Source organism: Chiloscyllium plagiosum, unplaced genomic scaffold (genome assembly GCF_037043375.1).
Source record: "Chiloscyllium plagiosum isolate Xiang-an unplaced genomic scaffold, Cpla_swu_hap1 HiC_scaffold_19, whole genome shotgun sequence".
Taxonomy (NCBI): domain Eukaryota; kingdom Metazoa; phylum Chordata; class Chondrichthyes; order Orectolobiformes; family Hemiscylliidae; genus Chiloscyllium; species Chiloscyllium plagiosum.
The window spans coordinates 2,397,080-2,410,841 of NW_028270157.1; the positions used below are offsets into that span (position 1 = coordinate 2,397,080).

Sequence of the window (13,762 nt, forward strand, 5' to 3'; positions counted from 1 at the left end):
ACAGGTCTCGCAACATCCGTGGAGAGAGAAACAGTCAGTATTTTTAGTCTGGTATGACTCTTCTTCAAAACAGTCCTGAAGAGGAATTGGACCTGACACATTAACTCTGTTTCTCTCTCTGCAGATGTTGCCTGACTTGCCGAGTTCCTCCAGCATTCGCAGATGTTAATTTAATGAGTTACGTTAGAGCATGCCTTTACTACAATCATGGCATAAAATGGTTGAACCTGCCATTGCTTCAGCAAAACAGAATGAAGTTTGGAGATGATGGAGATCTTGAAAGGGCAAAGCGAATTCCACTTTTGGAATATTGGGTACAGTTCAGGTCACCCTGCTGCAAGAAAGATGTTGAATTTGAGAGAGTGCAGAAAATACTTACAAGGCTCTTGCCAGAGTTGGAGGGTTTGAGCTATAGAGAGAGGCTGGGGCATCGGAGGCTGAGGAATGACCTTATATAGAGGTTTATAAAATCATGAGGATCGTGGATACGGTGAATAGACAGGGTTTTTTTTCCCAGGGTAGAAATGTCCAAAACGAGGGGGGCATAGGTTTAACGTGAAAGGGAAAAGATTTAGATTAGATTAGATTAGATTACTTTACAGTGTGGAAACAGGCCCTTCGGCCCAACAAGTCCACACCGTCCCGCCGAAGCGCAACCCACCCAGACCCTTACATTTACCCCTTACCTAACACTACGGGCAATTTAGCATGGCCAATTCACCTGACCTGCACATCTTTGGACTGTGGGAGGAAACCGGAGCACCCGGAGGAAACCCACGCAGACACAGGGAGAACGTGCAAACTCCACACAGTCAGTCGCCTGAGGCGGGAATTGAACCCGGGTCTCTGGCGCTGTGAGGCAGCAGTGCTAACCACTGTGCCATCGTGCTGCCCAAAAGGAACCAAAGGAGCAACTTTTTCACACAGAGAGTGGTACGTGTATGGAGTGAGCTGCCAGAGGAAGTGGTGGAGGCTGGTACAATTACAACATTTAAGAGGCATTTGGATGGGTATATGAATAGGAAGGGTTTGGAGGGATATGGGCCGGGTGCTGGCAAATGGGACAAAATTAGGTTAGAATACCTGGTCGGCATGGATGAGTTGGATCGAAGGGTCTGTTTCCGGGCTGTCTGAGTCTATGACTGTATGACTATATCTCAAGATGACAGAATGACTATATATACATGAGGAGGCACCAATTATTTAACAAGCTCTCAAGGCTTTTGCTTTCAAATTGATTTACAATTTAGACTCACATTACTAATGATTTGGAAAGTTACTGTGCTATGCTATAGGTGTTTCTTGGAATAAATATATTTGATCTGAGTACATTGGGTTTGTTGTGTAACACCACTTTTCATCTTAAACTGAAATATTAACCCACTGGGCAATGACTTGACCATGTCAGCCATTTCTAATACGTGTGTGTGTGTGTGTGTGTGTGTGATAAATGTCATTTCTGATCTTCTGCACGCAGTCTAACCCACACCACTGGGTATATTGCACTGCATTGGCACCTGAGCAGCATCTGTCTATCTGATAGGGATTGAACCACACTGTGTTCTCCCATTCTCAATCCAAAAACTGACGACATTTGTACTGACACGATTTACCGGGTGTTAGTCAGGTAGGAGTTGGATAGATGTTAGCAAGGGAGAGGGAATGGAGCTGTTAATGTTGGTTGTTAGTGAGGGAGGGGCAGTGAGAAGCAGAAAGTGCAGCTTTGGAATGTGGTGATGTAGACAGCCCATTGCTGTCCGTTCTCTCACATCAATATTCATGTTGCTAAATGAATCAAATCTTGGTTTCTAAAATGCCTTTTTACTTCTCTGTGTTGCTTGCTGCTGAGTGCCAGTGATTAACCTGCACACTCTGACATACTGCTGGAGAATTAGCTCCATGGGGTTTATCTGGGATCTGGGATAAGGGATGGGAGTTTGCAGGTGGGTTTGATGACAGGCGATGAACAAGTCTCAATGGCAACGGGCCATGAAGCATAATTTGCACAGGGTCAGGGTCAGGGTCAGGGTCAGGGTCAGGATGGTCCAGAGGAGGGATTGTTGCCCAGTTAGTGGCAGAGGATGGGGATTGGGGAAGGTGTAGCAATGGCAGCGTGACACTCGGAGCAAGGTCTTAGAAGGAACAGGTTGACCTTAATCTCAAAAAGAGGCCAGAGCAGTTCCAACAACATTAAACAAGTTCCACACCATCCCTCAAACCAGCCCACTTAACCAGCACCACATCTCCTCCCTCCACTGCTGATGCTCTGCAGAAATTCACCAAAGATCCTCAGACAGCACCCTCCAAACCCATGACTGTAGAGTCATAACTATTAAGTCATAGAGTTTGGGCGGCACAGTGGCTCAGTGGTTAGCACTGCTGCCTCATAGTGCCAGAGACCCAGGTTCGATTGCAGCCTCAGGTGACTGTATGGAGTTTGCATATTCTCCTCGTGTCTGTGTGGGTTTCCTCCCACAGTCCAAAGGTGTGCAGGTTCGGTGAATTGGCCATGCTGAATTGTCCATAGTGTTAGGTGCATTTGTAGGGGAATGGATCTGGGTGGGTTACTCTTCGGAGGGTCGGTCTGGACTTGTTGGGCCAAAGGGCCTGTTTCTATACTATAGGTAACCTAATCTAATCATAATACAGCAAGGAAACAGGTCCTTTGGTCCATCTTGTCCATGCCCACCAGATATCCTAACCTAATCTAACCTTGCTAGTATTTGGCCCATATCCCTCTAAACTCTTCCTATTCACATACCCAACCAGATGCCTTTTAAATGCTATAATTGTACCAGCTTCCACCACTGACAGTTCATTCCATACACGTACCAACCTCTGTCTGAAAAAGTTGTCCCTCAGGTTCCTTTTAAATCTTTCCCCTCTCACCTTAAACCTATGCCCTCTAGTTCAGGACTCCTCCATCCCAGGGAAAAGACTTTGCCTATTTTTCGTATCCATGCCCCTCAATATTTTGTACATTTCTAAAAGGTCACCCCTCAGCCTCTGAGACTCCAGGGAAAACAGTCCCAGCCTACTCAGCCTCTCCCTATAGCTCAAACCCTCCAACCCTGGCAACATCCTTGCAAATCTTTTCTGAACCCATTCAAGTTTCACAACATCTTTCCGATAGCAGGGAGACCAGAATGCAGTGTTCCAAAAGTGGCCTAACCAATGTCCTGTACAGCCACAACATGACCTCCCAACTCCTGTACTCAATACTCTGACCAATAAAGGAAAGCATACCAAGCACCTTCTTCACTATCCTGTCTACCTGAGACTCCATATTCAAGGAGCTATGAACCTGCACTCCAAGGTCTCTGTTCAGCAACACTCTGATAGCTTTACCATTAATTGTTTAAGCCACTTCCATTTAGAAGGATAAGAGCATCAGACACATGGGAACACCACCTCCTACTAGTTCCTCTCCAAGTGTCCCTGAGTCAAAATCCTGGAATTTCCTCCCTAAGGGCATTGTGGGTCTATAGCACATGGACTGCAGCGGTTCAAGAAGGCAGCTCACCACCACACTCTCAAGGGGCAACTAGGGATGGGCAATAAATGCTGACACAGCCAGTGATCTGCATGTCCCTAATGATTAGATCTGCTTCTTGTAATTAGCACACAGAGTGGATGAATTTTGTGTCCCATAAATTTATCATCAGTTTGCACTTTGCACTGGTCTTCAACATGGGGTAGAATTGCTCCCCAGTGGAAACCTTCCCAGTGCTGTTTGTGTCGCCTGTTTTTTGTTGCTGTCACAATTTCCATGTCTGTTCACCTGTGGAGTTCTGTTTCTCTGAAAGCCTTGATTTTTGCTCTCTGCTTGGGACAATTTGTTTTGATGAATGTGGATTATTGCTGTTTTGTAAGGCCCTGTCTTAGCCCTGCTAACCCTCTCTAGAGTGTTGCCCTGAGGCTGATCAATTCCTTTGCTTCACCACTTTAGCATCTGTGAGTGCACCGAGACAGAGGCTGAGGCCATTGTGCACCTGAAGAGTGAGCTGCGGGAGAAGGAACTCAAACTGACTGATATTCGCCTGGAAGCACTTAGCTCTGCTCACCACCTGGACCAGATCCGGGAAGCAATGAACAGGATGCAGGTAACTCTGAGGGAAAGAGACATTCGCATCACACTATTCAGGGTCTCAGTGTTATTCAATCAATGAAAAACCATTTGAATTGTAGTCACCATGGTAATGATGGAAATGGAGCCAGTTTGAGCACAGTATGATCCCAAAATGAAGTTTGAGACTAGTCAGATTTTTTTTCTGTTGGCCAAGTGATCAGATGGACCAGTGCTCCACACATAGACCCCTGCTGTTAACTTGGTCCAGTCAGGGAGCCCTGGCTGACAGATATAACCAGGAGTGTCAGAGATTCTGTACACTCTGAGAGCTGGCTCTGAGGGAGTTGGATCAGTGACAAGAACTTTCCACATGTGAATAAAGGGTGACTTTGTGATGGGATACTGGTCTCTGGGGAGTTATTTAAGGATCTTTTACCTTCACCTGTAATGATGGACAGAGCTCAGTTCAATGCCTTAAGCACACAGTTTAAAAATAAGAGGTAAGCCACTTAGAACAGAGTTGAGGAGAAACTTCTTCACCCAGAGAGTGGTGGGTGTGTAGAAGGCTGTGGAGGCCAAGTCTCTGGACACTTTCAAGAAAGGGTTGGATAGAGCTCTTAAGGATAGTGGAATCAAGGGTTATGGGGATAAGGCAGGAACAGGATACTGATTGTGGATGATCAGCCATGATCATAATGAATGGTGGTGCTGGCTCAAAGGGCTGAATGGCATACACCTGCACCTATTGTCTATTGTCTATCTCGAAGTCAGTTTCTCTGACAGGGCAGCACTCCCTCAGTATTGCACTGTGGGGGTCAGCCTTTTTGGTGTAGTATTTCAAATGGGACTTGAACTCAGAATGTTCTGGCTCAGAGATGAGAGTGCTGTACACTGAGCCAAGGCTGATGAATATGGCTGGTCCCCTCATGTTCTGACCAATGTGCCTGGCACAGGACACAGTCTGTAACATGTCCTTGACCACTGACTGTTGTTAAGTCAAAAATATTTTGTTCCTGCAATGGGTTTATTGCTTGCAAAAAAATGTTTTGACATTCAAAGCGAAACCAATTAAGTTTATTTGAAGGCTCCAGTTTGGAAGCTGCGGCTATTAAAACTGGTGACACAGCTGTGTCTCTAAACCAAAGAGAAATTGGGCAGGAAGAAGAGAAGAGCTGAACATTATTTAAACAGAGAAGAACTGCAGAAAGCAACACCGCAGAGGGATTTGGGAGTCTTTGTCCATGGTATGCACAAAACAAGTGTCCGAGATCAGGAGGTACGAGGAAAGACAAATGGAAAGCTGTCTTTTATTTCAAAGGGAATGGTGTTTAACGGTAAGATGGTTTTGCAAAAGCTTATATGAGTCATTAGTCAGACCACAGCTGGAATACTGTGAACAGTTTGGCTCCTTATCGAAGGCATAATGTACTGCCATCCGAAGCAGGGACAGAGAAGGTTCCTTCGGCTGAACCCAGGTATGGAGGGACTGTCTTATACCAAGAGGTTGAGTATATTGGGCCCATACATGTTCAAGTTTAGAAAATTGAGAGCTGACCTTATTGAAACATACAAGATTCTGAGGGGATTTGGCAGGGTGGATGTGAAGAAGCTGTTTCCCCTCCTGGAAAAGTTTAGGATCAAAGCGCGTAATCTCAGAGTAAGATATCGCCCAGTTAAGAGAGAGATGAGGAAAAAAATCTCTTCTCTCAGCTTCTTGTAAATCAATAGAATTGATTATAGCAGAGCACTGTTGAGGTTGGGTCATTAAATATATTGAAGACTGAGGTAGGCAGATTTTGAATCAAGGTGGGAATCAGGGCTATAGGGATTAGGCAGGACAGTGGATTTGAAGATGATTAGATCAGCCATGATCTCATTGAATGGCGAAGCAGACAAGATGGGCTGAATGGCCTACTCCTACATCTTATGGTCTCACGGAAATGTAGCAGAAGCTCTGAGATTTGAAACGGGTGTGTGACTCAGACACTTTCTTGGCTGATGGTTCTCCTAAATGCTGTTTTTACTCAATTGCAGAATGAAATTGAACTTCTAAAAGCAGAAAATGATCGTTTGAAATCAGAGACAGGAAGTAGCAGTGGAGCAGCACAGACGCAATCCCAGTCATCAACCTCATCTTCCACTTCCTCCTCCCGCCATTCCCTGGGACTTTCCCTCCACAATCTCAATGTCAGCGGAGCTGCAACAACAGGTAAAGTGGGAATACATCACCAGAATGTTTGTGAGAGAACTGCCAATGTAAACACAATTGTACAACAATTCCCATGAGTCCATGTCATCTATAGATCTGTTTATCATAAGGTGAAGAACAGAATATAAAGTAGTCACATTTTAAACAAGGTCAAGTATGTAATTGGTAAATATACAATAAACATTATTAAGTCCAACATCTACAAGCCACAAGTCAGGAGTGTGGTGGAATATTCCTCACTGGATCAAAATCCTGAAATTCCCTCCCTAATGGCATTGTGGGTCTACCTACAGCACAGGGACTACAGTTCACCACCACCTTATCAAGGGTGACTGGGAATGGGTAATAAATAGCCACCCAGCTGATGATGCCCACATCCCATAAATGAATAAGAATCCCCCCAATCTTCAGGTTATTGCCAGATCTGGTTAATCCACCTTAAACACCACTGAGTGCTGCAGTCTTCAGCTCAAGCTATTCACTGTAGCAGGGACATCCTGGAAAGTCAATCTAACCCCGGCTTCTTTTCTCTATTACAAACCAACTGTTTAAAGTCTTCTCGTGTATCCCCCTCATTCACCTCCTTCAGTAACTGCAGGACCCTGGTCAGCTCTTGTTCACCGAGGTGTGGACAATCAGCCTCTGCGATTTCCCTTTCTTCCATAGCTCCCAAGGTTTAACATCCTCAAGTGTCTCCCCCTGCCCCAGACCCAAACTTACTCCTCACTCTCTCTCTCCCATTTCCCCACAAGCCCACTCCAACTCCAGTTCTGATGGACAGTCACCAAACTCGAAACATTAGATTAGATTAGATTAGATTACATTACATTACAGCGTGGAAACAGGCCCTTCGGCCCAACAAGTCCACACCGACCCGCCGAAGCGCAACCCACCCATGCCCCTACATTTACCCCTTACCTAACACTACGGGCAATTTAGTATGGCCAATTCACCTGACCTGCACATCTTTGGACTGTGGGAGGAAACCGGAGCACCCGGAGGAAACCCACGCAGACACGGGGAGAACGTGCAAATTCCACACAGTCAGTCGCCTGAGGCGGGAATTGAACCCGGGTCTCAGCCGCTGTGAGGCAGCAGTGCTAACCACTGGGCCACCGTACCGCCCACATTAACTGCTGTATTCCCATGGTGGATGCTGCCAGACCTGCTGAGCTTTGCCAGCAATGTCTGTTTCGATTTCAAGCTCAACGTGTCCTTGCAGCATGCCTTCCCTCCATCAACCCTATCCCACCAAACTCTGTGATGAAAGCAAAAAATGCTGGAGGTGGTATTAATGGCAGTGGATGAACCTTTGAATCCACAGACTAATGGGATGGAAAGAGAGGCCAAGGGGAACCTTGTCGTTCTGGGGAGGAGGAGAAGAGGTGAGGCCAATGTGTTGGGGATAGGTCAGATGCGGCTGAGAGTCTGACAGCCACAGTCCACTGGAGGGTGCCTTCATCAGAACAGAGATTGAGAACTGGGGAGGATGGAATAGAATCCTTCCTGAGGCAGGCTGTGAGGAGATAACTGGGGGACTTGGTGGGTTTGTCGTGATATCAGTGGTCAGCCTATCCCCAAAAATGGAAACAGTGAGGCCAAGGAAGGGAAGGGAAGAGTCAGAAATGGACCAGGTGAAGGTGAGAGGATAGAAATTGGAAGTGAAACTGTTGCATTTTTCCAATTCTGGATGAGATCAGATATTCTGGGGAGGGACCCTGAGAAGGATTGGAACAAAGAATGTTCCATGGACCTCACAGAGACACAGGAACAATTGGGGCCCATAACTGAGGCCAATGACTGGGGCCCATGTGGGTACCCATAGCCACACATTTAACTTGATGAAAGTGAGGTCCACATGGAGGCAAAGATGATGGAGGGAAAGTTCAACATCATGTCATGCCCAGAATTAATTGAGCTAGGAATACAAGGATAAAGCTAGGCCCTTTACTGAGTATAGATCAGTCAGTAACAGAGAGAGGAGAAGGTCAGAGGAGGTGGTGAATATACCGTAGCAGGTGGGATTAGATGAAGGGATGGAGTCGGAGGGAGGGGGAGAGAATGAAGGATTTGGAAGAGGCTTCAGTTTAAGTACGTTCCCTAACGCCTAAAACAGACGAAAAATGTTTCTTCTTAAGATGACAAATGATACAAAGCATGAAATGGAACTGGCGATTGGGGCACCTCTGAGTTAGTGTGACGTGATATTGATGGAGAGAAAGCTGGAGACTGTGCATGGCACTGACTGGATCCCAGGATCCAATGGAATCTGCTGCTTAAGGAGCATTGTACATCACAGAGATCCCTGTGATCCCTCCCGGTTCCCGTGTTATTTAATGGTGTTAATGGTTCTGACTCTTTGGAAGTTGAGCCTGTCTCTTTCAAAACCCTTGTCATAACACAACAACAACTTACATTTATGCAGCATGCAGCACCTTTAACATAATGGCTCCCCCCCACCTCCCCAACAAGGTGCTTCACAAGGAGTGTTTCAAAACAAAATTTGATGCCAAGCCACATAAGGGGATATTGAATAAATATTTAAAAGCTTCGTCAGAAGATCAGCTTTAAGAAGTATCTTCATGAAAGAGAGAGAGTTGGGAAAATGTAAGGACGAAATTCTAACCCCTAGGCCCAGGCAGCTGAAGGCAGGGCTTCATATGCAGCGGGCTGGCTCCTCACTGACCTTTCACTGACCCTTCACTGACTCCTCACCATGTGCTCACTGACCCCTCACCATGTCCTCACTGACCCCTCACTGACCCTTCACTGACCCCTCACCATGTGCTCATTGACCCTTCACTGACCCCTCACCATATCTTCATTGACCCCTCACTGACCCTTCACTGACTCCTCACCATGTGCTCACTGACCCCTCACCATGTCCTCACTGACCCCTCACTGACCCTTCACTGACCCCTCACCATGTGCTCATTGACCCTTCACTGACCCCTCACCATATCTTCATTGACCCCTCACTGACCCTTCACTGACCCCTCACCATGTCCTCACTGACCCCTCACTGTGTGGTCACTGACCCCTCACCATGTGCTCACTGACACTTCACTGACCCCCCTTCACTGACCCCTCACTGTGTGGTCACTGACCCCTCACCATGTGCTCACTGACGCTTCACTGACCTCTCACCATGTCCTCACTAACCCCTCATTGACCCTTCACTGACCCCTCACCATGTCCTCACTGACCCCTCACTGACCCCTCACCATGTGCTCACTGACCCCTCACTGTGTGGTCACTGACTCCTCACTGACCTCTCATCATATGGTCACTGACCCCTCACCCTGATTCCCAGTCAGGTTCCCCACTGCCTGAATTTCTAAAGATTGGAGTCAGGGCCAATTCATTTTCACTGGAAGTAAGATTATTTACATTTTGCCTTTTCCAGACAGTTTGCTGGATGAAGGATCTGATGGTTCATTCCGTAAGGAGAGCTGTAGTGTGCGAATAATGATTTGCCTGAACAAACAACTCAAGCGAACTAAGGTAAAAGGGGGGAGTATGGGGTTTGTTGTTGTGGTTGGAACAGGGCGGTGGGGGGGATGGAAGTTGAATCTTAAAGGAGGAGGAGGTTGGATGGGAGATGCACCTTCCAAAAATTATCTCAGCAAATTAAGTAAGTAACATATTCATATAGAGAAGGCCATTCTGCCCCTCAAACCTGTTTCCCTAACTGAGCTGTACTGTAACCAGCCTTGGGTTTGTAACTCTCAATATTCCTTGCACCTCTCAAACTGAGTTTTTTTTCACTACGATGGGTGTGTGGAGCCAATTTCCTGATTGGACACCTCAGATCATTGGGCATTGTTGCTCCATCTCTGCCATACTCTGTGATGTGTGAGTTCCTGACCAACCGAGCTGACTGTATATGGTTAAGCTGACTGGATAGCTTTCAAAGGTGCTGCCAGAGGAATGATGGCTTGAACATCTTCTCTCTCTGCACTCTGTGATACTGTGACCTTATTTAAGGTATTTTGTAATATTTTCAAGAGATGCTCATTGTTGTGGACCAGACCAGACCCCTCAGGCAGATAGCCTAGACCTAAACTTTTTCTTATTTTAAAGATAAATGTAAATTGTCTGTTCCAGTTGCAATGTGATTGGTCAAAGTACTCAACGTTAAACAAAACACAATTTATTTAAACACTGTAGTTAAAATACAATCAAAGAAAGAGGAATTTAGAATCACTTAACTCTACTGGAAAACTTAACCAAATAATCAATACAGTACCTATGACTAATTAACTGTTCCAAAATAGTAACATCCCATAAACACACCCTTTAACAAAAAGAGCAAATTCAGGCACATATTCTCACATGCAGTTCTCCGATCCAGGAGGAACAAGCATCAAGAGAAAATTCATAGAAAGCAGCAGATCAGACATGGAAGCTCCATCTCTTTTAAGACCCCAATAGCTTCTGCTTTAAGCTAACTCTAAAAACAAGAAAAAAATGAGAAAGACTTGTCTGCAAGGACTGGTCACACCCAGCCAGGCTGCTTCTATTTTTCCAACTTTAAACAATCCCCATGTCCTCACAAGTTGTTTACTTTCGATTAGACAGCTCTGAACCCCTGTCTTATAACCTCACTTCAAAAACAAAACAGAGTAAAATAACCTCTTAAAGTGTCAGCTTTGTCACATTCATTTATCAATGCTAACAAAACATGTTTCATACAGCAACTAGTTGTCCAGAACACAGATTGCTATAGCAAGTAAGCTCAGGTTTTGGTGTTCATGTTGACTTGCATCACCAGGATATCCCTAACATTCCATGCTTCTTTTTCCTCACTGAACCACAGCTTTTCGGGAAAGAATCTGCAAACAGCGACCAAGACCAAGAGACGAAGTGATTGGATCACTTTGTGTCTGGGTGGTATGTTGATCAGGATACATGGGCATCCACTTTTACTCTTTGCTGTTTCCTAAACAGAGCCACAGAAACATCCATTGGCACACACAGAAATCAATATTTGGTTTAAACCTCATTTTTAGGACATGGGAAAGACAGCGATCTGTCAGCAACTTACATTTGTACTGCCCCGCTAACGAAACAAAACTTCCTGCACCACTCTGGGAAAGATTAACAAACAAAATTTGACACTGAGCTGAAAAAGATGATACTGCAGCAAACATCCTAAAGCTACATCAGGCAGGGAGCTGAAGTGTGATGTTGTTTCATTTATAACTGTTTCTGCTAAAACAGCTTTTGATTAATTTACAGGAAGAAAAGTCTCCTCAGTATCTCATAGGGTCGTTAGGAGTCAGCGGAAAGACAAAATGGGATGTTCTTGATGGTGTAATCCGTCGATTGTTTAAGGTGAGCATTTTGTGCATTCGGACAATAGTCCATTTGCTCAGAATTCTTTTGTTTATCCAACACTAACTTCACAAAATCAAGTGAGGGGTCAGTGCCAGAGGGGAGACTCAGTCAGTGGGAGTGTGGATCTGACAATCAGGATGCATAATGCCCCTCTCTGATTCGGTCTCCCTTTCAACACACCCCGACTTCCTGACAGATTAACCCAGCAATCAGACTTATTGTATTAAAGGGGCTAAGTGTTGGAAACTCAGAATTGGGTGGGAGAGACATAGTCACCTTAAAAAGGGTGGATAGAGAATTCTTCAGTAAGATATGTGTGTGAAAACTCCTGAAGCAACCCCTGGACTGAGCTCACTATGCACCAGACACATCTTCAACAATAGCCTCATTATCCACACCTGGGCTCTCTTGGTATTTTGTGAGCAGAACATCTTGGAAGGGTCTTCAAGTGAGACTTTGCGGGAAGAGTTTAGGAATAAACAGAGCAGTCGCACTGCTGGGAATGTATAGTGCACCTGCAGACAGTCAGCTGACAATTGAGGAGCACATCTGTAGACAGTCCCCTGACGTGAGTAAAAACAATACAGGTTAAGGATATGAGGGGGTTTCAACGACCCAACATTAATTTGGAAAGCCATAGTGTAAAGGATTGAGAGGGAGCAGAATTCTTGAAATGTATACAGGAGAGCTTTTTATCTAATTATGTGTAAGGTCCAACAAGGGATGATGCTTTGCTGCCCCTAATTCTGGGGAATGACGTTGGATAGGTGTTCATGGTGACACTGGGTGAGTATCTTAGTGATGGCGAGCACAACACTACATTGGCTCAGTATATTATGGAAATGGAAAGCAGATTTTGAGGGAAGGCAGATTTTGTTAAAATAGATTGGGAATAGTTACTTGAGGGTAACTCTACAGCAGCATAGTGGGAAGGGTTCAGGAAGGGACTGGGGTCAGTATAGGCCCAACATGTTTCTTTTAGAGTGAAATGTAGGGGCAAGAAGCCCAGAGAACCCTGAATGTCCAGGAATACTTAGGAGTGGATGAAAAGGAAAAGAGAGAAACATATAACAGATACAGAGGGAGCAAATCAATGGAGTCACTCTAAGAATATAAAAAGTGCGGGGGGGGGGGGGGGGGTGGATCTAAAGAAAGCAAAGAGGGAATGTGAGAAAACATTGGTGGGTAAGATTATGGAGAATGCCAAGAGATTCAACCAGTATATCACGGGGAAAAGAATAATCAGGGAAAGAGTGGAACCAACAGGGAAATCTGCACAAGGAGCCAAAAGGCACTGGTAAAGTGTGAAACAAATATTTCACATTTATCTTCACACGGGAGAAGGAGAATGTAGTTCTACGTTTGGAAGAAGGACCTTGTGAGTTCTTGAGCAGTTTGATGCAGGGAGTGAGGAGGCACTGGAGGCGTCGGCAGATTGTAATGTGGACAAATCCTCAGGTCTGGGTGAGTTGTATCACAAACTGCTGTGGGTGATGTAGGAAGAAGTCACAGGGGTAACCATACATCACAGATTTGATTGAATTTTTCTATGAGGTGACCAGGTGTGTAGATGAAGATAGTGTAGTTGTTTAATTACCCAGCGGGGGGTCGGTGGGGGGGAGCGGTTCTGGAATGCCCTGTCTGGGGGGGGTGGAGTTGAGGCAGGAAACCTCACAACCTTCATAAAGTGCTTGGATGAGCCATTTGAATGTCTTAACATTGAAGACTATGGGCCTGGTGCTGGAGAGCGGGTCTAGTGTCAATTTAGAGTAGTTTTTGTTGGCACAGATTCAATGGGCTGAAAGGCCTCTTCTGTGTTATATGATTCTGTTGGACTCTGTCAAACTGTAGGAAAATATAACTGGCTCATGAATCCCCAGCAGCAGCCAGCCTGACTCAGCTTCCCTGTATGTGGCTCTTGACCTTAGTCCCTGGTTAATTAAGGGCTGTTCTAAAGGAGGATCACTGAGACCCAAAACATTAACTCAATTTCTCTCTTCACGGAAGCTGCCAGACCTGCTGAGTTTCTCCAGCATCTTCAGTTCTGTGGGTTTTATGGTAAACTAAGAAGCCTCTGGTATTGAAGCTCTTTCTTTAAAGCAGAGGCTGAGCTTTGCATTCTGGTTAGTTAGGGGTGAACAGCT

At 45.5% G+C, this 13,762-nt stretch overlaps 1 protein-coding gene across 18 annotated transcripts in view; it reads left to right on the forward strand.

Annotated features, from left to right (window-relative positions):
• The window catches only part of nav3 (neuron navigator 3), a 639,300-nt gene that overhangs the window by 602,891 nt on the left and 22,647 nt on the right, over window positions 1-13,762 (forward strand). For all 18 annotated transcript variants that reach the window (XM_087996953.1, XM_087996954.1, XM_087996961.1 and 15 more), the window contains 4 exons: window positions 3,950-4,103; window positions 6,104-6,278; window positions 9,685-9,782; window positions 11,520-11,615. In XM_087996953.1, the coding sequence (XP_087853079.1) occupies window positions 3,950-4,103; window positions 6,104-6,278; window positions 9,685-9,782; window positions 11,520-11,615 (523 nt within the window). The remainder of the gene's footprint in view (window positions 1-3,949; window positions 4,104-6,103; window positions 6,279-9,684; window positions 9,783-11,519; window positions 11,616-13,762) is intronic.